The 26766-nt window shown below is 48.0% G+C and overlaps 1 protein-coding gene across 1 annotated transcript; it reads left to right on the top strand.

The window, feature by feature from the left end:
• Positions 1–1552: 1552 nt before the first annotated feature.
• LOC109752188 (protein FAR1-RELATED SEQUENCE 11-like) lies at positions 1553–2860 on the top strand. Its single transcript, XM_073506338.1, has 4 exons — positions 1553–1774; positions 1849–1914; positions 2007–2132; positions 2213–2860. Exons 1-4 carry the CDS (start codon positions 1631–1633, stop codon positions 2858–2860), a joined length of 984 nt encoding a protein of 327 aa, XP_073362439.1. The 5' UTR covers positions 1553–1630.
• Positions 2861–26766: the final 23906 nt, after the last annotated feature.

The raw sequence follows: 26766 nt of genomic DNA on the forward strand, positions 1-26766 counted from the left end.
GCTCTCGGGTGAGCGCCCAACGACCCGACGGTGCGGCGCCTTCGAGCCTAGGTGAGAGGATTGGGGTCCTCTTCGGCGTTGGAAGACAGGTTTCGTGTTCCCAACCCACGAACTGGCTGCGCGCAGTTCTTGCTGGCCTTTGGCTGATCCTTGACGCTACTCTGCTCCCTGCCTCTTGGTGCCGATGTGCTATGGGCTTCGACATTACTTGCAGAGCTCTCAGGTGTATATCTATGTGTGCAGTAGTGTGCGTTGCGTTGTAAACTGCTCTGTCAGCTCCCTTGTATCTTTCGGTCGCTCTTGCTTGGTGGCCTTGTGTAATCCTGGCCGGTTGATGGCTTTGTTAATTCAAAGTCGGGCTCCCCTTGAGCCTTCGTTCTAAAAAAGAAAAAAAGAGATAGGTAACTTCAGCCCATGCCTTTGAACTTTTAACCAAAGTACACTCTGTTAATCGAACTCATACAGTTTTTGCGAATCATTTCTAGCCATTTGATGCTGCTACTTCCCACTTCGGAGGGACACAAAAGACCAGTAGTGGAAGACCCACCTATGGGCAAGAAGTCAAAGAAAGTGTGAGTAAAACTAAATTTTAATAACCAATAAGATGATTTGATATACATAACATTGATGTAATGATGCTACCATGTCACGCAGGCACATTGCAAAGGAGTTATTTCCTCCAAAAAATCATGAAGGTGGAGGTGATCTCACAGAAGAGAGTGCATCCAAAATCATCTGCTGTATAATATGGGAGGAACACGTTGCTGTTTGTTTGACGGATGTACAAACCTTTTAGTGTTATTTCTTTCTGAACAACCAGTTCATGAGCCCTGCTCCGGTGCTCCCCCTAACCTAATTTCGGAGGGGTATTTTTGTCCTCGCGAGTTTATTTTTTTCCTGGCCCGCCGTAGCCCAGATCCAAGCCCTGTATAACCCAGATCGTATACGTACAGTACCCTGGTCCGAAAAAAAACATCACACGACCCCACGTCCACGTAAGACCTGCCGAATCCAATCATTCACGCAGCTCCATCAATCTCGCGAGCATTGACGCAGCTCCATAAGTCACGTAGTAGATCTTCAGCGGCGGCTATCTCGTCGCCGGCGATCTCGTCGGACAGCGGGCGCGACAACGTCGTGAATCTCCAACGAGCGCGCACAGGTACCGCATCCCGCGTCCCCCCTCTAGTCTCGCTCGCGGCAACATCGAACGAACTGCCACCGCCAGTGGTAGTGGTTAACCTAGCGGGGCGGGTAACCTAGCTACCCGGCGGCGCATGGATCGTGGATCTTGTTCCGGTAGTGCTGCTCCTCGTGATCTGGGTTCACGTAGCGTCGGTTGCCGTCGGCTGTGCGCACCACCAGTATCGTTATTTGATGTGGCGGCTAACCTAGGTATCCGGCGGCAGAGGTAATCACAGATCTAGCTAGGTGTTGAGATCGTGCAGTTCCTCGCGATTGAAAGTGATCACGACGGGTGCCGTGGCCATCTTCCTTACTAAGTTTGGCAGATCTGAACGGCCTTGGTTGCGGTTGTTTACATAACATCCGTGATCGTGTGCTATGTGTTGTATATTTCATCATTGATAATGTTTGCACATGTGATGATACATATTATTGGTTGTAGGAAATGGCGGACGAGGAGTTAACTGATATCATGGTAGACATGGAGTTTGGAGAACTGATGAAAGACTGGATAGAAGATTGGTCAGATGATGAAAATTCAGATCATGAAGATCGGTCAGAGAATGGGAACGAATGGGACGATCTTAATGTGAGTGGCATTGTCATGTTGTAATTTTTTGGTGGCATCCGACAACATTAAATCTTTGTGTTGAAAATTTATAGATCGATGAGCTTGATGATGATCAGGAAAACAACTCGGAGCTCTCGAATGAAGATTACATTAGTCAGGTATGTAAGTGAAAAATTTTGTTGGCATGCAACTTGAATTTCTTCTGGAATATTATATGATAAGTATTATGTATTTGTGTTGTATTTTTCAGTTCATTTCCGAATGTCATAATGCGTATGACTATTACGGTGAATCTGATGCGGAGACATGCCTTAACGATGAATCATTAGACGCACCTGATTCTGGGGAGTCCCAGTCGTCGGTCATCATGAGTGAGGTATGTGTGTAATCAATGTTCTATGGAAGTAATGTTAAACCATAGAAAACTGTTTTCATGGCTGTTGTTTGATTGTGTAGGTGACACAAGATGATGGGGCAAAGAATGTCCAAGATACTGCCAGTGCAGATGATAAGAGGGATATGTTCATGCAGATAATGGAAATGACCTTTACGTCTCACGATGCTGCGTATGATTTCTACAACAACTATGCTAGAGATAATGGTTTCAGCATTAGAAAGAATAAGGTCAGGTATAGCAAAACGGAGTCACGTCATATGTGTTATAGGCGGTTTGTTTGTTCCAGACAAGGAAAACGTGACAGCAAGTTGCTAACCGAGGAAGGACACAGCCGTAGGCTTAGAGCTGAGACACGCTGCTTTTGTGAAGCGCACCTGACCGTCAAGCTTGACCAAAAGCGTGGGGTTTGGTATGTTGAAAGTTTTGAGGACAAGCATAGCCATATGTTGGCAGGACCGGACGAGGTACCTTTTCTTTGGTCCCACAGAAAAATCAAAGAGTACCAGAAGCATGAGATAATGTCCATGGGAGCTGCAGCGATTAGAATTCACGACATGATGGATTGCTTCATCAGCAAACATGTATGGTACGACGGTGTTGGTTTTACCAGGCGTGAAATATACAACCTTTGCGCCAAGGAGAAGAGGAAGCTGCTTTCAAAAGGTGATGCTGCCACAGCCATAGGCATCATGGCCAGTAGGAAATAGAGGGATCCTAGCTTCTTTTTCGAGTACAAGCTAGATAAGGAAGGACATTTGAATAGGATGTTCTGGTGCGACTCCCAGTCTCGTCATGACTATGAGGACTTCGGCGACGTGCTTGTATTTGACAGCACGTACAAGATGAACCGCTATGGTATGCCATTCATACCTTTTGTTGGTCTTAACAATCACCGGAAGACCACTGTTTTTGGTTGTGCCATAGTTTCGGACGAGACCGAGGAGACATACGTGTGGCTTCTGCAGACTTTTTTGAGGTCCATGTGTCAAAAGATGCCTAAGAGTGTTATCACAGACGCCGACGCTGCGATGATCAAAGCAATTCGCGAAGTCTTGCCAGACGTGTGTGGCACCGTATATGTACGTGGCACATAGAGAAAAATATGAAGATTCACCTCAGTCACAAGTCCTTGAAGGAGTTCCGAACTCTTCTGTACTACAGCACGTCCACGACCACGTTTGAGGAGAGATGGCACACATTTTCCAAAAGATGGCAGTCGGAAAAAACTGTAACATGGTTGAGGCGGATGTATAAGAAGAGGAGACTGTGGGCCGCGGCTTATCTAACAGAGGGGTTTTGGCTTGGCATGAAAAGCAACCAGCGGAGTGAAAGCCTGAACTCATGCCTTCACCTCCACCTAGACAGTGAAATGACCCTGGTGGATATGATTTTGCACTATGAGAACGCCGTTGTGCGTATCCGTGAAAACGAGGCGCGAGATGACTGCACGGCCTCACAGAGTTTACCGGTGCCAGTTACTTGCTCGAGGGAACTTGAGATAGCTGCTTCTCACGTCTTCACTCCAGCAAACTTCTATATGTTGCAAGATGATCTTAGAAAAATTGACGGCATGGAAATTGTAGAAATTAAGCTAAGAGACGGATCACAGCAGTACATCGTGGCCTGGAAGAATAACCGGAAGCGCCGTTTTTGGGTGGAGTATACACCAGTAAATTCCGCAGAAACTATAAGGTGCAGCTGCAGAAGAATGATTCGAAAGGGTCTACCTTGCAAGCACATATTCCATGTACTGAAGCACTTGAACATATCTGAAATACCAAAGTGTTTAGTTCTTGTTCGGTTCACGAAAGAAGCAAGGTTGGGACTGCCCGCGAGGCGCACAAGCGATCTGTTGGGATTTGGTTGGACTGGGGCCAGGGAAAGAATGAAATATAGCCAGGTCAGTGTGTTAGCGTCTGAAGCTATGCATGCGGCATGCAAACACCCTGCTTTGTGGGATCAGTTACAGGAGAGTTTGACGGCTGTGATAGCTAAGAGTCATGAGTACGATCTGCTACAGGAAAATTTGTTGAAGCAAACAAATGACATCAGTAAGTGTGCAGTTGAATATGTGGACGATGGTGAAGGCAACATGATTGAGGTTAAAGATCCTATGAAAGTGTCAAGCAAAGGTGCAACAAAGGTAGATGAGAGCCGCCCTGTCTCAAAAAATGGTAGACCACTCTCTTTTGATGAGTTGAAAACCCGGTGCGGCGCTTGCAAATTGGTAGGACACACTAAACGTAGCAAGAAATGCAAACTAAATCAGAAGTAAGTGTTTGTATGCATTATGGATTATTAAATTTTGTATCATTCATTAACTTAGCTTGTCTTTTATCATGTGCAGAAAAGTGGAGAAGGAACAAGAGTAGAACACTTGCTTCAATTATTTACTGTGTTAATCGGCCGACTCATACTTTGGCTAAGGTAGCTGTAGGCGATTGTGTTTCTTTGGTTTGGAGGCTTTCGCCCCCTGATTGTATCCTTAGTGTATTAGCAGACGAGATCCCAGTCTTTGTTTAAATAAAGTAAGATGTTTTCCTCTAAACAAAAATCAAAAAAATCCTTTACTGTGTTATGACCGGGCCGGGAGGTAGAAAGAATATTGTACATTTCCCCTACCCACGTCCTAAATGCCATTAAATAAGTAGCTGTACCACTCTCCTCCCCACCACACACTCACCCACCTCCCACGGGCGCCGGTTCGAACTCCCCTCTTATCCCCACCTACAGTAGATCGAGAAAACCCTCGCCGGCGACCGCTGCAGCCGCCTCCATGGAGAGAAGCCTCGGCTGGCAGAGAGCGATGATGGACCTCGCCGGCGATGATGAGGGGTGGCGCGCGCAGTTGACAGAGGTGTGCGGCTGGTTCCCCAGCACGGAGATGTTGGTCAACCACGCGTGTGGCCTCGTCAAAGTCCTCACCGACGCCGAGAGGAAGCGCGCCTTCCCCTACGGCCACGGCGTCCCGCCGGTTGTCCTCCTCGTGTGGGCAATGCGAGAGGCCACGCTGAGCGACTCCCCTGTTCAGCGCGCAAGGTGGTGGATGTACCGCTCCACCACCATGACGCTGCGGCCAGATTCAGCACGCGTCGCGTCGAGGGCGGAGCGCGTCGACGTCGAGCTCGCTCTCCCTGCGCCCGTCAGCCCGGACTACCAGGTCCGCCACGTGCCGAAGCCAGTGCTACCGTTGGGCTCTGACGTCGTGGAGGACGACGTGGAGGAGGTACTGGTCATCCTTGATGACCATGAGGAGGGCGATGAGGACGCTGTGCAGATGGTAGCGCCGGTCGCCGTCGAGGGTGGCAAGACAATGCCCATCGACGTCGAGCTCCTTCCCCTCCTCCCTGACATAGTGAAGGTGGAAGAAGAGAAGGTGGCTCAGGATCAGGTGGCGCATCTGTCGAACAGAACGGCGGTCAAGAAGAAGGCTTCTCCGTGTGTGGTGCGCCGCTCACGCCGCCTCAAATTTCTGAAGAAGTGAAGATGGGCACAGTTGCTGAAGGAGGAGGAAGCTGCTGGTTATCTTAAGTTAGGTATGCTGTTATATGTTTCAGCATATAAGTTAACATTATTTTGGGTTTGATGTTGGTTAGGTATGCTTTTTATATGTAAGCATATAAGTTATGCAATCGATACGGTTTGATCGGGTTCTTTGTGGCTGAAGAACTGAATATCTACTGCTCACCCTAAGTGTCAAGTTCAGTTAAATTTCTGAATATTGAATATATACTGTGTGACGCCCGGATAATTATGCTACAGTAAACCTACGCTAATGATGCCACGTCACCTCTGTTACTGTTGCTAACCTCGCGTTAGATCAAAACTTTTCAAAATCAAATTTGAATTTTAGGCAAACATTAAAAGTTTTCGAACATAAAAACTAGAATGTTCTAGAGGTGACAAATATTGCATAGTTAATTATGGTGGAGAATACACATATTTATAAAATATTTAAGTGCACTAAAATGATTTAACCAGTATTGAAAACAATTAAATAAATGCCTATTGAATTTTATAAGATATTAAAACTATTTTATTATGGGCTAGGAATTAATCTGACAGTACTTCATTTATAAATACAAATTTAGATACTAATGGTAATTTTTATAAAACTAAAAATAAAACAGAAAAGGAAAATAAGAAAATAAACTGACAAAACAAATAAAGACAAAAGAAAGAGAAACCCCCCTTCCTCCCTGGGCCTCGGCCCAGCTAGCCATCGGGCCAACCAGGCCGGCCCAGCCGCCCCCTATAACCCCCCTGGGCAAACCCTGACCCACTACCACCACACACTCCCTCCCACCACTCGCTCTCTCCCCCACTCCCCCGATCCAGATCGGGATCGGGGCGACCATGCCCCCGCCCTCGACAACCCCGCCGCCCGGATCGACCGCACCGCGCCGCCTCGACCACTCCTCCTCGCTGGACGCCTCGTCGTCCTCTCCGCCGTGCGCCGCACCCCCGTGCCGCCTCCCCGCCGGACTGCCACCCTGTCGCTGTCGTCCCCGTCTACCTCCCCGAGCACCCCTGCCCCCGGACCCTACACCCCCCGTGAGCTCCCTCTCCTCCGGTCGCCCGCACTCCCATGCTACCATCGTCGCCCGCACTCCCCGTGCTCGCGGCCTCCTCCCCCGCACGCGCCTAGGCCACGCGCCCCACCGTGCCCGACCACCGCGCGCGCTCGCGCTGACCGCGCCCCGCATCGCTCCCTGCTCGCGCGCGTGGCCGCCCCGCTGTTGCTCTGCTACTGCCTCTGCTCTACCTCCCCCGCAGCCCCGCGGCCCCGCCACGGATCGCGCACGCCCCCGCCGGCGCCGTTCGCCTCCATCGCGCCGCGGCCAGCTCCGCCCTACCCCCTGCTCCCCGTGGCCACGCACTGCGTGCCGAGGCCGCCGCCGCACTTGCCGTCCCGCTCCGCCGCGGCACTCGCCCTGCGCCACTCCTGGCCCCGCCCCTCACCTCGCTGCCCCCACTCGGGTCGGCTGCGGCCGCCCTGCCATGGCCGCCGGCCAGCCAGCACGCGGCCGGGGCCAGCGCCCCGCCACGGCCAGAGCCCCGTTCGGGCGCCCCGCCCGCTTCGCCCTTTTCCGCTCGGGTTCGCCCGCCCCGCTGCACGCTCGACCCGTTAGGGGCCCTGGCCCAATGATAGTCGGGGTCCACCCCCCAGAACGATTAAAAAAAGGAATATAAAAATAAATAAATAATAATTAAATTAATTAATTAGTTAATTAAGTTTATTAATCCTATTTAATTAATCTAATTAACTAGTTAGATTAATTAAACAGTAATTAGATTAGTTAAACCCTAATTAGACTAAACAGTCAATGACGAACGGGACCCACACGTCAGTTGACCAGTCAACGCCTCTGTTGACTGCTGACGTCATGCTGACGTCAGCGTGCACTGTTCTGGATAATGTTGGATTAAAATAATTAAATAAATGCAAAAAATGATTTAAATCTTTTAAAATCGATATAAAATAAACCATAGCTCGGATAGAAAAACTTTGTACATGAAAGTTGCTCAGAACGACGAGACGAATCCGGTTACGCAGCCCGTTCGCCCGCCACACATACGTAGCATAGCAAATCTGTAACATTTCACCTCCGGTTCACCTCTCCAAAAACGCGAAACACCGGGGATACTTTCCCGGATGTTTCCCCCCTTCGTCGGTATCACCTCCTACCGCGTTAGGGCACACCTAGCACCGCGTATTGCCATGTTACGCTTTGTGATGCTTTGATTGCTCTGTTATTTATTGTGTTCCCCTTCGTTAGTTCTTTCCGGTAGACCCCGAGACTGTCGGCGACCCCCAGTTCGACTACGGTGTTGACGACCACTCCTTGCCAGAGCAACCAGGCAAGCCCCCCCCTTGATCACCAGATATCGCCTATTCTTCTGTATACTGCTTGCATTAGAGTAGTGTAGCATGTTACTGCTTTCCGTTAATCCTATCCTGATGCATAACCTGTCATTGTTGCTACAGTTGTTACCCTTACCTGCTATCCTACTGCTTAGTATAGGATGCTAGTGTTTCATCAGAGGCCCTACACTCTTGTCCGTCTGCCATGCTATACTACTGGGCCGTGATCACTTCGGGAGGTGATCACGGGTATATACTTATATACTCTATACATGACACATGTGGTGACTAAAGTCGGGTCGGCTCGTTGAGTACCCGCAAGTGATTCTGATGAGGGGGCTGAAAGGACAGGTGGCTCCATCCCGGTAGAGGTGGGCCTGGGTTCCCGATGGCCCCCGACTGTTACTTTGTGGCGGAGCGACAGGGCAGGTTGAGACCACCTAGGAGAGAGGTGGGCCTGGCCTGGTTGGCGTTCGTGGATACTTAACACGCTTAACGAGATCTTGGTATTTGATCTGAGTCTGGCCATTTGGTCTATACGCACTAACCAGCTACGCGGGAACAGTTATGGGCACTCGACGTCGTGGTATCAGCCGAAGCTCTTCTTGACGTCAGCGATGGAGCGGCGCGCGCCGGATTGGACTGGAATGCCTGCTAGGCTAGGTCTGCTTCCGGCCGCCCTCGCAACGTGCAGGTGTGCAATGGGCGATGGGCCCAGACCCCTGCGCGCATAGGATTTAGACCGGCGTGCTGACCTCTCGGTTGAGCCTAGGTGGGGCTGCGACGTGTTGATCTTACGAGGCCGGGCATGACCCAGAAAAGTGTGTCCGGCCAAATGGGATCGAGCGTGTTGGGTTATGTGGTGCACCCCTGCAGGGAAGTTTATCTATTCGAATAGCCGTGTCCCTCGGTAAAAGGACGACCCGGAGTTGTACCTTGACCTTATGACAACTAGAACCGGATACTTAATAAAACACACCCTTCCAAGTGCCAGATCAACTCGGTGATCGCTCTCTAACAGGGCGACGAGGAGGGGATCGCCGGGTAGGATTATGCTATCCGATGCTACTTGGTGAACTTACCATCTACTCTCTCCTACATGCTGCAAGATGGAGGTGGCCAGAAGCGTAGTCTTCGATAGGATTAGCTATCCCCCTATTATTCTGGCATTCTGCAGTTCAGTCCACCGATATGGCCCTTTACACATATACCCATGCATATGTAGTGTAGCTCCTTGCTTGCGAGTACTTTGGATGAGTACTCACGGTTGCTTTTCTCCCTCTTTTCCCCTTTCTATACCTGGTTGTCGCAACCAGGTGCTGGAGTCCAGGAGCTAGAGATCCCGAGGATGATTCTGCATGGAGTTCGACTTCGAGGAGTAGTTAGGAGGTCCCAGGCAGGAGGCCTTGCCTTTTCGATCGTTGCTACTTTTGTGCTAGCCTTCTGAAGGCAAACTTGTTTAACTCATGTCTGTACTCAGATATTGTTGCTTCCGCTGCCTCGTCTATGATCGAGCAATTGCATTCGAGCCCTCGAGGCCCCTGGCTTGTATTATGATGCTTGTATGACTTATTTATGTTGTAGAGTTGTGTTGTGATATCTTCCCGTGAGTCCCTGATCTTGATCGTACACATTTGCGTGCATGATTAGTGTCTGGTCAAATCGGGGGCGTCGCATACTGTTGCTTTGCTTCAGTGTTGCATCAAAGGAGGAGGAAGCTGCTAGATGTTGCTCCTATGTTGCAACAAGACAATGAACTGGGCTGCTGCATAAATCAGTAGTGTTGCTAGGTGATGTTCCCATGTGCATCACATACCAAATATAGAACATGCCAAAAGTGAATTTTCTGCCAAATATAGAACATGCCAAAAGTGCATTGTCTGCCAAATATAGAACATGCCAAAAGTGCATTGTCTACCAATCATGATGGCCCCATGTTATTTATGCTGCAATCTTTGTTACACTTTGCCCATAAACTGAATAGCAAATAATTCAGCAGCATTTCATCATGTCAATTACAATGATGTCAATAACTTTATGAACAATCTACTTGCTAACTATGACAGCAATCATAATGGCAAGCAGGCCAAGATACAGAAGACCTCCAAATCCTAAAATCCTATCCCTATAGAGCAATATTTCCTTGTGCATCTTAACCATTGCCCTCTTTTCTTTCTCATTCCTTTTAATTTCAGCTTCATATTCTGTAATCTTAGTCTCCAGTTTCTTGTTCTTCATGGCAAGATACTTAATGACTGACTTTGCTTTGCTATCCCACTCCCCATCAACCCATTCAACATACTCATAAGTGATACCATCCTAAATAAATCATGAGCAATTCAAGTCATTTTATAACTGAACTTGTCAATGCAAGCGTTAAACACTGAACTTTTTTGCAGCTTGACCGCAATAGCAGTACTAGTTTGAAGATCATGCTCAGTATACTAACCTCAAACACACATCCCCCGAGTGCGCTGCCAAAATTGTCTGCATCTATGCAGACACGGCCACCAGGAGTTTCCTGATGACCACATAGATGGAGCTTGTCATGGCCACAGGTGATGAATTGTGGGCGATATTGCTGGGATGTAAAGAACAACGGTAAAGAACTTACCTTTTTGCCACCAAAGTGTAGCACTGAAGAAACCCTAGCCGTGGGTTCTCCCGGCCCGTCGCCGCCCACGAAACCCCCGTCCCCTGTTCCACTCGATCCGCCGCCGCTGCCTCCTGTGTCACTGAATCCGCCCCACCTGCTTGCAGGAGCCAGGGTTCGACCTAACTTGCGGTCGCCACCGCTCTTCTCGCCGCAGCCGCCGCTGCCCGACGCCCAGCTCGCTGTCATGCTTTCACTGTCGAGATTTGGAGGCGCAAATGGAGAGATGGCTAGGGATTTGGAAAGGGAAACGAGAAAAGGGGAAAGATCGATGTGAACCTGGCAAAATGGGCTGGTGTAGCGCTGTCGGCACGATAGCCCGCCTATGGGGCCCCTCACGTGGTTAGATGGGCCGTGCCTGGCATCATGGTGAGTACAGAAAAAGTTAATTATACATATAATAAAAAAACGACGGGTTTGTAAAACAAAATAGAAAAACATGATGCCTGATAACACGCGATAGAGCCAACGAGCTGACATGACTAATTTTGATCAGTGTAATATTACATTTTGGCTTGATATATTTACTTATCTACCATGACTACTTTTCATAATCATGTGATGAGGGGGAATTACCAGGAGATTATGCAAGATGATGGCATGCAGATAGCTAAGGCAGAAGGCTAAGCTTGGTAGAGTTTTAAAAAAGTAAAGATTGTGAAAATTTTAATATGAAACTTACAAGAGCAGTTGAAGAGAAAAATAGACTATTATAAAAAATTGGAGAACGAGAAAAATATTAAGCAAGAACACTTCATAAGTGAAGCCGTGAAAAATACAATTATAAAAGTTTGGAGAACGAGAAAAATATTAAGCAAGAACAATTGATAAGTGAAGCCAAAACTTTATTGGTACGACCAAATTGTCTTCTCCGAGCGAATTGTATGACCGAATTGTCTGATACGAGCGAATTGTCTGACAGACACATACACATGTATGTGTCACAATATTCGAGATGCCCTGTTTATTACATAAAAATGATAGAACCCCTAAGATAATCATGCCGTCGAAACCTTCGACCGGACTAAATCCAAACCACTAAAACTTCAATCTTGCATGCCGCACGAATTCTTCAGGCGCGCCTTTTCCTTGCGATCTCGCGAATTTTGTTCTTCACACACTCCATCGTGTTCGAAGGTGACATAATCAACTCCGCGACGAAATGTCTTCTCCTTGCGTCAACGGTGGCTTGCAAAAAATGACATAAAGGTTACATGAACCGGAGTTGCTACACGACCATAGTAGCTAGTCCAAAAACGTAAATAACAGCATACCTGTGAAAAACCGCGGGTCATTCGGTCCCCGTCCCAATGTTCTAGACATACTGTGACAAAAAGGCCACAAGAGTTCCTGGTACATATGCAAACATTAGCGGTGGGCAATACGAACATGTGTATTGTTGTTTGAATGTGCATGATGTCCTATTAACTCACCCATCCTCTTGTTGGGGCATGTCATACTCCTTGATAGGCCACTTACTTATATCCTGTGCTATAGCCATTCGCTATAAAGAGGATAGTGTTAAAGAATAATCATAAACAACATGTAAGACCAATGGTACAAATGTTGGTTATATTACCAGTGCTTTCACAGTCTTTTCTGTCAGGTCCAGAGGATAGAGCGAATCGAGAACTTGGAATTCTTGCTTGATCAAGTGCATGACCACGGTCATCCAGTGGGCATTGTCGATATTCAACGCGATATACGTCTACAGTGCAAAAAACCATTGTGGATCAAACGAAATACTTGATGAAATGTCCTGTAGTGAAGAATTACAAACATAACGTACCTTATCACACACAGTATACTCGTTCGTGACTCTATTAACTGCTCCAGCTTTGGAAAGAGCACTATCCATGTTGCAGCTCGACGGCAATGGATCGTCTCGTGCGATAGCACGATCTACAAGGAATTTGGACCTCCACGCTGGACAGAGGTAACGATCATGACCAACGCGCAGCTCCAAATGTCCCATATAAGCATCAATTACCTTCATAGAATATGAGGGCATTACATGTTAAAAGTTGAGACATAGATTATTGAGAATTTTAATAACAGGACATGCAAGTAGTACTTACATCGTCCGACAGCCATCTGTGAGTTAGTACCGATCGAATCCTTTCGGAAGTTAGAGATATGCCACGCCCTTCACTGTAGTAAACTTTCTTCCCCTTATTTTTCTCGGTGCTAGCAGCTAACTCGACAAATGAAACAGCTGCATCAATTATTTCCGGCGTCAACTCATCTGCCACAACCTCCGGCTCATGATTTTCAGAAAACAGAGCTGCATGAAATAATATGAACGTCAACAATGGTGATCATATGCATTCGTAGCATATAAAAAAATAAGAAAGTTAGTTACGATACCTCTAGTAGCAGTAGAAGTACCGGAGGGTTTCTGACCATGGTTGGGACGCCTGCTGGGCTTGTCAAGTGCGTAGGGGGATTCAAATTTCTTAGGAACGGTCCTCTTGCACTTACCGGACATAACTTCCTCATCCTTATCGATTGTTGCACCCTTTTTTCCATTCGCCTTAGCCATGAACTTGCTGACAGAAGATGGACAAATGTCTATGTCCGATGAAGGTGCTTGAGTAGAAGTACCAATGACCCAAGGGTTTTCGGGTGTAGCGCCACATTCATCATTACGCCTAATAGGTGAAGCTTCCTTGTGTCCATTCATCTTCGGTGGGGTTTTTTGTTTGGCAAACAAAATCGTGTGAACATTTCAGCACGTAAATAAATTAAAGGAGAAAATTATAGACAGAAATATATATACATAGTACCTCAGGTACGGTTTTATGGTTGGGAACCACTTCATCAGGCCGCGTCATGTCAATGACAGGCTCTCCGCGTGAGTCTATGTCATCCTTGTACACGAATTCCTTCTTTTCATATGGACCGTTCTCGAACGAATCTAGTTCTTCATCCACATCATTGTCCGCGGATGGCACGGCAGCAGCCGGCTTGTACATGACACCTGATTTGTTCAACTTCTCCAACAACCTCTGCAATAGAAATATAAATTTAGTAATTCTAGCATGGTTTAAAACAGCAAACATACTGTAAACTATAAAGTTTGGGCGTGACACCTCAGCAACTTGATCAGGGATTTGCCTCATCTGGGTGTGTATGAAGTCCATGCACCGCTTCATTAGAAGCTCCATCAAATCTTCCGACATTGGGGCTGTCGTCGACTTCTTTGCGTTTCCATTTGCAGGCTTGGTTTTTGGCTTCATGGTAGGCGCATTATTTGGGATGTTGGGCTCCTGAGCCCTATACTCTTCGGTGATATTATTTTCGATCTGCATGCGATATTGAAATACATGTGATGAATAAAAAATAAATATTATTAAGTTACAAAACATTTAAGAAAGACGAAACACAATGACTTACCCTGACGTTACCACGGCCGCGCCCATTGTCATAGTCGAACCGATCTCTCCTAGTGGCTGCACCTTCGGTCCAGTTCCTCATAAGAGGTTGTATGGACAAGTTGGGATTATAGGCGCATTCTCCTTCAACCGGTTGCACCTTCTCCCACTACAAGTACTACAAAAAAATATAAGGATTTAGAGTTAGTACAATACATCACATACAATTGCAATGATATGATAATTGACATTATGCAACAGGTCTCATATGTGTACCTGCAAGAGAGCCAAATTGCCTTTCGGCCATTGGCGGAGGTGTTTGCCTCTCTTCACTATGCGAAGGCAATCAAGGAGAACACGCATGGTGAAGGCATTCTAGTTAATCTTTGAAATACGTTTCACATCATCAACCAAAGCGTAGTACTGCTTTGGCACAATCTTGCTCGACATGGGAGCAATAATTGTTCCTAACAGGACAAGGACTACTTTCCGAAGGAATCGTCGTCGGTGGCTTTACTTTTAATTATGTCCTCAATGAGATTATCTATCACTATGTTTTCTGATGTCTTACTGAGAAATTGTGGCGGCACCTGCTCCTTGATGTCCTCGCCTTCTTCAGTCAGAATGTCCGAAGTGGACAGTCCTTGGTTCTCGAGGTTAAAGATGCACTCGACGTCGACCGCACCGAGAGTCACCTCCCCAACCTACTCTTGTATAATGAATCTAGCCGTGCTGGCCTGAAAATTCTCAATCATATACCTAATCAGTAGGTTATGCATCTTAATAGATGGTATGTGTAGCATGCTGCGCAATGTTGTATCAGCCACTCTAGCACGTTGACCGCTCGATAGAGCTGCAACAAGCTTGCACCATTTCTCAACGGCGCATACTATTTCTCCATTCAGCTCGTCCATCCTGTTGAAAGAAAATATATAACTTCGTGACATTAGCGAACACTAAAGCAAAAATAACAATAGACATGCAAAAATATAAAACTTTCTGGCAGTAGCTAACACTAATGCAAATACAAAACTAGCACCATGTATACTGCAACATGCAGCCAAGTGTGTGCTGACATGAGGCAATAAAAAAATAACTACAATTGGTAATTGAATTTACTTGCATCTGATCAAGTTCTTTGAGTATCAGATAAATTATATAATCAATAAATTTAATATGGTAAACTGTTACTAATTCGTCTGGTTGTCTTATTAACAGGGTAACTGTAAGGGCATTTTATCCCTTAGTTGGTTTTGGTGATTGATGACAATGCTTTTGCGGACTAATCATGTGCATCAAATATTTCAGATATATTGACTAGGCACAAGATGATTGGGTTCCCCTCAAAGGCTATAGAAGACGGCGTTTCTCTTCGGTTCTTTTCGGTGGTATTGAGTCGTAGGGAAGCCATACTATTAAGAGGGGGTCCGCTTTGGAAAGGTTGGGTGGATTCATCACGTACACATCGTCCCTTGCACCTCTTTTCCTCTTGCCTTTGGAGCATCCTAAGTTTTCCGTGTCTATGCAATTATAGCTCTTGTCTCCCGAACTAGGAAGTGCGGTAGTACCGCTCGTCAGAGCGGTAGTACCGCAGGACCTTGCGGTAGTACCGCCCACTGGTGCGGTAGTACCGCAAGGCCCCACGGTAGTACCGCTTCTAGTGAGCGGTAGTACCGTGGTCCCTGCTTAGTTCCGCAACTATGCGGCTGTAAGGGGCGGATGTAATTTTTTACATCCGCACCTAGCGCGGTAGTACCGCGCGTGGCTTACGGTACTACCGCGTCGGGTTTTTGCATCGACTCCAACTCCGCGGAAGTAGCCACGGATGTAATTTTTTATATCCGTGCCTTCCCATCCCTCGACAGCCCCTGCCTTGCGGTAGTACCGCAAGGAGGTGCGGTAGTACCGCGCCAGCAGTACTACCGCCCTCTACCGTAGTGCTGTGTGGCTGTTCTGGTCTCTGCTGCGTGGGCGGTAGTACCGCGTACCCCTACGGTAGTACCGTGCCTCAGGTGCGGTAGTACCGCGTGCCCCTGCGGTAGTACCGCGCCTCAGGTGTGGTAGTACCGCGCTGCGCAGGCTGAGTTGGTGGATAACGGTTGGATTTGTTCTCCCACTATATAAGGGGTATCTTCCTCCTCTAGTTGACCACCTCTTCCACCTCCAAGCTCCATTGTTGCTCTAAGCTCCATTTTCGCCCGATCTCCTTCCCTAGCCAATCAAACTTGTTGATTCTCTAGGGATTGGTTGAGGAGGCCCCGATCTACACTTCCACCAAGAGATATTTGAATCCCCCCACTAATCCCTTGTGGATCTTGTTACTCTTGGGTGTTGAGCACCCTAGACGGTTGAGGTCACCGTGGAGCCATAGTCCATTTTGGTGAAGCTTCGTGGTGTCGTTGGGAGCCTCCAATTAAGTTGTGGAGATTGCCCCAACCTTGTTTGTAAAGGTTCGGTCGCCGCCTTCAAGGGCACCAATAGTGGAATCACGGCATCTCGCATTGTGTGAGGGCGTGAGGAGAATACGGTGGCCCTAGTGGCTTCTTGGGGAGCATTGTGCCTCCACACCGCTCCAACGGAGACGTACTTCCTCTCAAAGGGAAGGAACTTCGGTAACACATCCTCGTCTTCACCGGCTCCACTCTTGGTTATCTCGTGCCTTTACTTGTGCAAGTTTATTTGTGCCTTATCTCTTGCTTGCGTGTATGCTTATTGTTGTTGCATAATATAGGTTGCTCACCTAGTTGCATATCTAGACAACCTACTTTGATGCAAAGTTTAAATTGGTAAAGAAAAGCTAAAAATTGTTAGTTGCCTATTCACCCCCCTCTAGTCAACTATATCGATCCTTTCAATTGGTATCAGAGCCTCGTCTCTTTATTAAGGACTTTACCGTCTGAAGAGTATGGTTGACGTCGTAGACAGTGTGGAGGAGCACTCCGGTGTGAATCCGGTCTCGTCTACGGGAGACGGGGGAACCGCGGTCTCTCGTGAGGAATTAAATGTGGCGTTGGACACATTGAAAACCTCCATGACTACCGAGGTCGAAAGCATGTTTAATAAATACTTAGAAGGGCTTAAGCTTTCCACCGCACCGTTGAAAGTGGGTGATCCCGCCAACAAGGTGACGGATGCTACCTCCGACAAAGGGGAAGCTACTAGCGAGAAAGCTCCTTCTTCTAGTGGTAAAAAGGGCACCGACATCTTTGCCCATGTGGAACCTCCACCTGTCTATGGTGGACCGCTCCCTTCCACTCATTTAAATCATGCCGGCTCGGCTCCTAAGATTGAGAAGAATGTAGATTTTGATTCTTGGGTCTATCGTTTTAAGCGTCATTTAAATCATGTGAACACTAACCTTTGGAGAATCATTGAGGAAGGTTTCTATCCGCATGACCGACGTAACTTCACTCCTAGAGAAGTTGTGGATCATCAATTCAATGAGAATGCTCTCTTCATCATCCAAGAAGCAATCCCACCCGAAGATCTTCCTCATCTCCGGCCTTACACCATGGCCAAAGATGCTTGGCTCCAAGTTGTTTCCCTCTATCGGGGAAGCGCAAGCATTCAACGCTCCAACTATGAAGTAGTGCAAGATGAAGCCGACGAGTTTGCAATGAAAGAAGATGAAGAACCTCGTGAGCTTTTTCGGAGAGTAATCAAACTCGCGGTCTCTCTCCGAGATCATGGAAGTAAGGACACGGATGACAATTGGATCAAGCGCAAATTCCTCAAGGCAATGATGCCCTACCACAAAGCCATGCCCTCCGTAATTCGTCAAAGGCCGGACTTCCACACCTTGTCCTCAAGTGAAGTGTTGGATGAGTTTGTTGCTATGAGCATCTTGGACAAGACCGCCGACAATGCGGTTCTTTGCTCTCAAAGAGTAAAGAAGCCCAACCTTGCTCTAAAGGCCAAGGTTAGTATGGAGGAAGAGGATGAAGAGGAAGAAGAGGAGGGCAGCCTCGAAGATACGAAGTATGCCTATCATGAACACATGGCTCTTGCTTCAAGGCAATTTTGGAGCAAGAAGAACACAAGGCCAAACTTCAACAAGAGCAATTCAAGTGGCGCAAAGGGCAAGCAACGAGTGAGGACGTGCTTCAATTGTGGCAATGTGAGCCACTTTGTTGCGGAGTGCCCCTACGAGAAGAGGGAAGACAATGGTGGCAAGCTCATTAGAAAGGACAAGGCCAAGTCGTTCCCCAACAAGAGCAACTTCACCAAGAAGACTCCTCCCAAGGCATTGGTGGTACAAGAAGAGTACAATGAGGATGATGACGATGATGAAGATGGTGAGTCGGTTTCCATGGCCTCCGTTGCCATTGCGAAGACTCCACGGATGTCTCTCTTCGACTCACCCAATGAGAACATCACCGCCAAGTGTCTCATGGCTAAAGCCACCAACAAGGTAACCCCCAACATCAAAACTACCATCATTAATCCTCCTTCTTCGACGGATAGCATTGATGAACATGAGGGGACAAATGTGGAGGAAAATGAGTTTGAGACCTTTATGGGTAAGCTCAAGGGTAAATCCAAGAAGCACTTCGTTGCTCTCTTGGAACAACTTGGTGAAGCCAATGACATGATCGAGGCTCACGAAGATACCATCTCTAAGATGGAGGGGCATCGTCGTGACTATGCCGATGAGATTTCAGATCTTTCCAATGCTCTTGATGAAGAGCGTGGTCTTCATTTGGCTCTTGAGGAGTCATACAACGATGATCATGCTAAGTTAAAGAAAGATCTTGATCATGCTCTTGTTGTGTCTCGTGTGCTAAACTCTGAGAAGGCAAAACTTGGGGTTGATCTTGTTGGGGAACGTAGCAGAAATTCAAAATTTTCTACGCATCACCAAGATCAATCTATGGAGTAATCTAGCAACGAGGGGAAGGGGAGTGCATCTACATACCCTTGTATATCGCTAGCGGAAGCGTTCAAGAGAACGGGGTTGATGGAGTCGTACTCGTCGTGATCCAAATCACCGATGATCCTAGCGCCGAACGGACGGCACCTCCGCGTTCAACACACGTACGGAGCAGCGACGTCTCCTCCTTCTTGATCCAGCAAGGGGGGAGGAGAGGTTGATGGAGATCCAACAGCACGACGGCGTGGTGGTGGAAGTAGCGGGATCCCGGCAGGGCTTCGCCAAGCGCAAGCGGGGAGGAAGAGGTGTCACGGGAGGGAGAGGGAGGCGCCAGGGCTTGGGGTTTTGCTGCCCTCCCTTCCCCCCACTATATATAGGGCCAAGGGAGAGGGGGGGGGGGCGCAACCTTGGCCCTTCCTCCAAGGAAGGGTGCGTCCAGGGAGGAGTCCTTCCCCCCCAAGGCACCTCGGAGGTGCCTTCCCCCTTTAGGACTCTCCCTTTTCCTTATCTCTTGGCGCATGGGCCTCTTGGGGCTGGTGCCCTTGGCCCATATAGGCCAAGGCGCACCCCCTACAGCCCATGTGGCCCCCCGGGGCTGGTGGACCCCCTTGGTGGACCCCCAGACCCCTTTCGGCACTCCCGGTACAATACCGATAAAGTGCGAAACTTTTCCGGCGACCAAAATAAGACTTCCCATATATAAATCTTTACCTCCGGACCATTCCGGAACTCCTCGTGACGTCCGGGATCTCATCCGGGACTCCGAACAACTTTCGGGTTACCGCATACTAATATCTCTATAACCCTAGCGTCACCGAACCTTAAGTGTGTAGACCCTACGGGTTCGGGAACCATGCAGACATGACCGAGATGTTCTCCGGCCAATAACCAACAGCGGGATCTGGATACCCATGTTGGCTCCCACATGTTCCACAATGATCTCATCGGATGAACCACGATGTCGAGGATTCAATCAATCCCGTATACAATTCCCTTTGTCTATCGGTATGTTACTTGCCCGAGATTCGATCGTCGGTATCCCTATCACTACTAGAAAAAGGGCTATAGATGGGATTGACACTAATGGCGCACCTGACAAGTGGTGCGCCATTAGTATATACTAATGGCGCACCACCTTCTGATACGCCATTAGAGTTGAAACTACTAATGGCGCACCTGGCCCAGGGTGCGCCATTAGTATGAATTTTTTTTAACTAGTGCGCCTGTCCAAACATACTAATGGCGCATCCAGACACAGTGCGCCATTACTAGTTGTAACTAGTAATGGCGCACCTGGCCCAGGGTGCGCCATTAGTATCAAATTTTTTTTAACTAGTGCGCCTGTCCAAACATACTAATGGCGCATCCAGACACAGTGCGCCATTACTAGTTGTAACTAGTAATGGCGCACCTGGCCTAGGGTGCGCCATTAGTATCAATTTTTTTAACTAGTGCGCCAGTCCAAACATACTAATGGCGCATCCAGACACAGTGCGCCATTACTAGTTGTAACTAGTAATGGCGCACCTGCCGGAAAGTGCGCCACTAATGTTGTTTTTTCTATTATATTTTTTATTCCCTTTTTTGCAAAACTACTAATGGCGCACTTTTCCACCGTGCGCCATTAGTATGTTTTTTTTGCAAAACTACTAATGGCGCACCACCAGAAGGTGCGCCATTAGTAACCTGGATTACTAATGGCGCATTTAGAGTTGGTGCGCCATTAGTAAGTGGGCAGCAACAAGATATTTTGGACAGCCTCTCCTACCCACACTCACTTTCTCCCCACTTCATTCTCTCCACCTCCTCCTTGTCTCGGGTGCCTCCTCTTTTTCACCTTATTTCCACCATAGATTCATTCAATTTAAGTGGTTAAATTACCTTGTTTTGATAGGTAAGTAAGGGGGGAAGCTATATTTATGTTGTTCTCCCTACAACAATGTGCACATGCACTTTTTATGGCCTAGCTAGATCTATGTATGTTCGTGGTGTTGCATATGTTTGTGGTGTTGCATATGTGTTTGTGTTTGGAGGTGTACCGGTATTTGAAATGCGATAGTTGCCAATATTTTGCCGGAATGTTGATTCATTTCTGTTTCGGCGAGAATTTTGGCATTAAGCATTCTTTTTGGTCCTATTTTTAGGGAAAGTCATGCCAATTTTTTTCTTGGTTCTAAAATATCGTTTTGCTCTACCCCGCAGGCGACCATGGTCCGCATGATGACCGAAGGCATCGTGAATAGGTTTTTGAGTTCCGCGAAGGCCGAGATGCTTCAAAAGAACGAGACGGAGATAAGATGTCCGTGTCGAAGATGCAAGCTGAAGAGCCTTATTGCGGACCCGGAATCCGGGCAGGTGCGGGACCACCTGCTCTTGCGTGGTTTCATGGATGGCTATCGGTGGCAAGGTGATGAAGATGACTACGAAGTCGTCCATGGGGGCCGGGCAAGAAATGAGGAAGGGCAGCAAGACAACCACTGCGGCTCGGGCGGGCGAGAAGACGAAGAATCCCCAGGAGATGATCACGACGGTGATGCTGTACACAGTCATCATGTAGAAGATGCAGGACATGATGATGAGGAAGATGCCGGAGCAGACGACGGGCATGATCATGAAGATGATGATGCCGGCGGAGCAGACGACGCTGGACCATCGATGGGCTGGGTGCAGGACCCTCATATTCAAGAGCTGCTTCTCAAGCAGACGGATAACGCAAGAGCTGCCGCCCGAGAGAAAGCCAAGATGGATCAACTTGAGTTAGACGCGGTTACTCCATTGTATGAAGGATGCAGGCCCGAGGATACCCGCCTGAAAGTAACGCTCATGGCTCTGGAGATGAAGGTAAAACACAAAATGACTGACGCATGCTTCGACGAGAACATGTCATTCTGGCACGAACGTCTTCCCAAGGGGAACAAGTGCCTGACCAGTTTGGAGGAGGCGAAGAAAATCGTGTGTCCTCTGGATTTACCGCACGTGAAATACCATGTGTGCATGAACAATTGCATCATTTATCGGGACGAGCACGCGGAGTCTACCATATGTCCGGTGTGCGGCGTCACTCGATACAAGAAGAGGAAGAAAGCTCCTCGAAAAGTGGTGTGGTACTTTCCGATCACTCCTCGTCTGCAGCGGTATTTCGCGGACCCTAAGGTAGCAAAGCTCCTACGTTGGCACGCGGATAGGGAGGAGAAGAAGCGAGAAGATGACGCAAATGATCCGGAGATAGATAAAAAAGACAAGATGCTGAGTCACCCTAAGGATGCGAGCCAGTGGCAAGCGTTGAACTTCGAAGACCTAGAATTTGGGAACGATCCAAGGAACATCGTGCTGGGCGCGAGCACCGACGGAGTCAATTCGTTTGGCAGCCAGAGAAGCACACATAGCACCTGGCCTGTGTTTGTGTGGATGTACAACCTTCCCCCCTGGTTGTGCATGAAGAGGAAGTACATTCACATGAGTATGCTAATTGAAGGACCGAAACAACCAGGGAACGACATCAATCTGTATCTGGGGCTGCTGAAAGAGGAGCTTGACACGCTGTGGAAAACGCCAGCCAATACGTGGGACGCCGCAGAGAAAGAATATTTCCCTATGAGAGCCGCGCTGCTCACGACGGTGCACGACTATCTCGGTTACGGATATGTCGCGGGGCAGGTGGTCCACGGATTTTCTGGATGCGTCAGGTGCATGGATGACACAACGTATCGCCAGCTAGATAGAGATCCCGGGTCTTTGAAAACCGTGTTCATGGGACATCGAAGGTGGCTTCGCGACGATGACCCGTGGAGAAAACGCAAGGATCTATTCGATGGTGAAACCGAACCCCGAGGACGCCCGCGTACGAGGAGTGGCGAGGAAATAGACGAGCTGTTGAAAAATTGGAAAGACTGCCCACTGCCGGGAAAGAAGCAAAAGGCGCCAGAGCCGGGAAAGAAGCGAAAGGCGCCAGAGCCGCTGCTGAAGGTATGGAAAACGAGGTCTGTTTTCTGGGACTTGCCGTACTGGAAGATCCACCGTGTGCCTCACAGCCTTGATGTCATGCATATCACGAAGAACGTGTGCGAGAGTCTGCTTGGTACCCTGCTCAACATGCCAGAGAGGACCAAAGATGGGCCGAAAGCAAGGGCAGACTTGAAATCAATGGGCATCAGGCAGGAGCTTCACGCTATATATGATGATGATGATGATGATGAGGCGAAGCAGGACACGGAAAGTCGTCGCAAAGGCAAAAAGGCCAAGAAGACCGGAAATGACTACCCTCCCGCGTGCTTCACTCTAAGTCAGGAGGAGATCGAGCAGTTTTTCACCTGCCTCGTAGGAGTAAAACTTCCTTACGGTTACGCGGGGAAGATAAGCAGATACCTAGACCTAGCGAAGCTGAAGTTCAGCGGGATGAAGTCTCACGACTGTCACGTGCTGATGACACAGATACTTCCAGTTGCAATCCGTGGGATCATGGACGCGCACGTCCGTGAAACGCTATTTGGCCTATGCAACTTTTTCGACGTCATCTCTCGGAAGTCTGTTGGCGTGAGGCAACTCAGAAGGCTACAGGAAGAGATCGTGGTGATACTATGCGAGCTTGAGATGTACTTCCCGCCCGCATTCTTCGACGTTATGGTGCATTTGCTGGTCCATATCGTGGACGATATCATCCAACTTGGGCCGACGTTCCTGCACAGCATGATGCCGTTCGAAAGGATGAATGGTGTCATCAAAGGATACGTTCGCAACATGTCACGTCCAGAGGGAAGCATAGCCAGGGGCTTTCTGACCGAAGAGTGCATCTCCTACTGCACGAATTATCTAGGCATCGAGAACCCCGTTGGTCTGCCCGTCAACAGGCACCTCGGCAGGCTCGCTGGATGGGGTCACCGTGAGGGTCGCCGCGAAATGCATGTCGACTTCGAGGGTCGACTCGCCGACTTTGAAAGAGAAAACCTAGTCGCGCTACAACACATAGACGTGGTCGATCCTTGGGTGGTAGAGCACAAAACCTTTATTAAGAAGACGTACAATGACCGAGGCCAACAGAGGACGGACGGAGATATACTCAAAGAGCACAACTCATGTTTCACGCGTTGGTTCAAGCAGAAGCTTCTGTCGTACCCTTTACATGAGGATTCTTCCGCGGAAGAACAACTCATATTCGCCTTGTCACAGGGCGCCGAGCACAACCTGATGACCTATGAGGCGTACGATATCAACGGCTACAAATTCTACACCGAGGCCAAGGACATGAAGAGCGATGGTTATCAGAACTCCGGGGTAACGATGGAATCCTACACCGGTAACGACAAGGACAGATACTACGGAAGGATCGAGGAGATCTGGGAGCTGAGCTACGCTGGAGAGAAGGTCCCGATGTTCCGTGTCAGATGGGCCAAGAGCGTCCTAAAAGAAGACCGGTATTTCACCACCATGGTTATACCCGAAGCCAAATCCAAGACCGCAGGCGCAAACGTCACCGCGAAAAATGAGCCATGGGTACTGGCTTCCCAAGTGGACCAATGCTTCTTCATTACCGACCCGTCAAAGCCCAGTCGTGTTGTCGTGAGGAGAGGCAAAAGGAAGATCATCGGAATGGATGGAGTAGCCAATGAGCAAGACTTCGACAAGTACGGCGACCCGAGAATCGAACATGACGACGATGATGAAGTAGCAGCATACACCACAAGAAGAAGCAGGACCACCCTACCTAAAGGACGTCCGTTCCACAGAAGAACTCCATTTGCGAAAAAGAAGGGCAAGAAGATTGTGAACAAATAGCTAGCTAAGATCGATTGTATTTAAATCGTAGCCTTCATTTCTCGATTGTATTTCATGGGCACTTTTTGAACTATCATGAATATTTTTAAATTTCATGGACACTCGATCTCGATCCCCCTCCATCTCGATCGCTATCCCACCTCGCCAGATCCGGTCCCCCTCGCCGCCGAGCACCCCCCGGTCCACCGGCCCCCCGCACCCCGCGCACCCTCCCCCGCTCCACCGGCATTACTGTTTGATGATATTTTTAAAAAAATTATTACTGTCTTATAAAAAAATATTACTGTTATGATTTAAACAAGTTTGAACATATTTAAACACAAATAAATAGCAAACAGCATTTTAAATGCATAAAAAAAATTGTGGAGCCTGGGAATCGAACCCAGGACCTCCTGGTGTGAGAACTGGCTGCTGACCAGTCGAGCTAGTAGAGGGAACTTGGTGTGGATCAGGTCAGGTGGAAGATAACCTGTTGGCTCGAGCAGAAATCAAAAAAAAATACTAATGGCGCACCAGGGTGAGGTGCGCCATTAGTATGGATGTACTTATGGCGCACCAGGGTGAGGTGCGCCATTAGTATGGATGTACCTGTTGGAAGATAACCTATCCCCTCTCTCTCCCTCGCCCTCGCCCTCGATCCCCTTCCCCTCTCCTCTCCCGACGCCGCTGCCCCGCTGCCTCGACGCCGCCCCGTCGTCCTCGTCTCCGCCCCGACGCCCCGACGCCGCTGCCCCTTCCCCTCTCCTCTCCCGACGCCGCTGCCCCGACCTCCTCCTCGCCCCTCGACGTCGCCCTCGATCCCCTTCCCCTCTCCTCTCCCGACGCCGCCGCCCCGTCGTCCTCGTCCTCGCCCTCCTCCTCGTCCGCGCCACCGCCGCGCCGCTCCGACCTCCTCCTTGTCCCCTCCGGCCTCCTCCGCCTCCTCAGGTACTGCCCCCACCTCTCCCTCCCCCTCCAGCCTCCTCCTTCCCCTTTGTAAATTTTAGGGTGTAGGGTTTGCAAATAATCAATCTTCTGTATGTTCTACACGGTTCCAGTCTGAAACTACTCGGTGTATGTAAGCACCTAGCATGTACATGTGAACTCATGAATTTTACATGAAGTTTCTGTTTGTGCTTGTTTGGAATTCCTTTGAGAAACAATGAGAGTTCACTAACTGAATGGATTACATCGGCTTGTAATTTGTCTGTAACATCATGGCCCTTGGGCCAGTTTGAGTAATATATATAGGTGGCAGTGGCGTAGATTGAAATAAATCTTAGGAGGGCGAAGATACATTTATTAGTCCCTAATGGTATGGATTAAATCACTTATACTTGAAGTGTCGATCTTGTGTACCATAAACTTTGCAATTCTACAAAAGGGTCTGCATAAGGCCTGCTTCAAATCTGCTCGCCACACATCATCGCTTTGATTAGGCAGATATTGCCAAATATGTGGACACAGTGCTGGATACCGTTCCAAGAATTCAATCCCTCAGAATAAGACTTGAATTGTTTGAGTTTGATGTCATTGTTCTTTATGACTTTGATGTTCAAACTGGAGTAACAAGAGAGGAGGCCGAGCATTCATTAGCTTCACCACATTCACCTCTATTTCTTTTGTATAAAATGAATCAACAGTACAGTAGCATTCCCCCTGAACCATGGCTAGCTTCGGTCCTTTATAATTAACCGAGTAGCAAAAACAGTAGCAATTTAAAAAAACAGTACCAAAAAAATTAGGTATAAAAACAGTAGCAAATAAAAAATATTAGCAAATATAGCTAGGGTAATTTTGTTTAGGTATAAAAAACAGTAGCAATTTTAAAAGAATAGTAGCAATTTTAAAAACAGTAGCAAAAAAATTAGGTATAAAAACAGTAGCAAATAAAAAAAGAGTAGCAAATATAGCTAGGGAAATTTTGTTTAGGTATAAAAATAGTAGCAAATTAAAAAAAGCAGTAGCAAATTAAAAAAACAGTAGCAAAAAATTAGGTATAAAAATAGTAGCAAATATAGCTAGGGCAATTTTGTTTAGGTATAAAAAACAGTAGCTACAATTTGTAAAAAGCATGAGCAACTGAAAAATCATCCTGA

This window comes from Aegilops tauschii, chromosome 1 (genome assembly GCF_002575655.3).
Source record: "Aegilops tauschii subsp. strangulata cultivar AL8/78 chromosome 1, Aet v6.0, whole genome shotgun sequence".
Classification (NCBI taxonomy): domain Eukaryota; kingdom Viridiplantae; phylum Streptophyta; class Magnoliopsida; order Poales; family Poaceae; genus Aegilops; species Aegilops tauschii.

Coding starts and splice junctions, on each gene's coding strand:
- LOC109752188 (XM_073506338.1), top strand. CDS start 1,631: ATGGCGGACGAGGAGTTAACTGATATCATGGTAGACATGGAGTTTGGA. Junction 1,775..1,848: donor ACGAATGGGACGATCTTAAT/GTGAGTGGCATT, acceptor GAAAATTTATAG/ATCGATGAGCTTGATGATGA. Junction 1,915..2,006: donor ATGAAGATTACATTAGTCAG/GTATGTAAGTGA, acceptor TGTATTTTTCAG/TTCATTTCCGAATGTCATAA.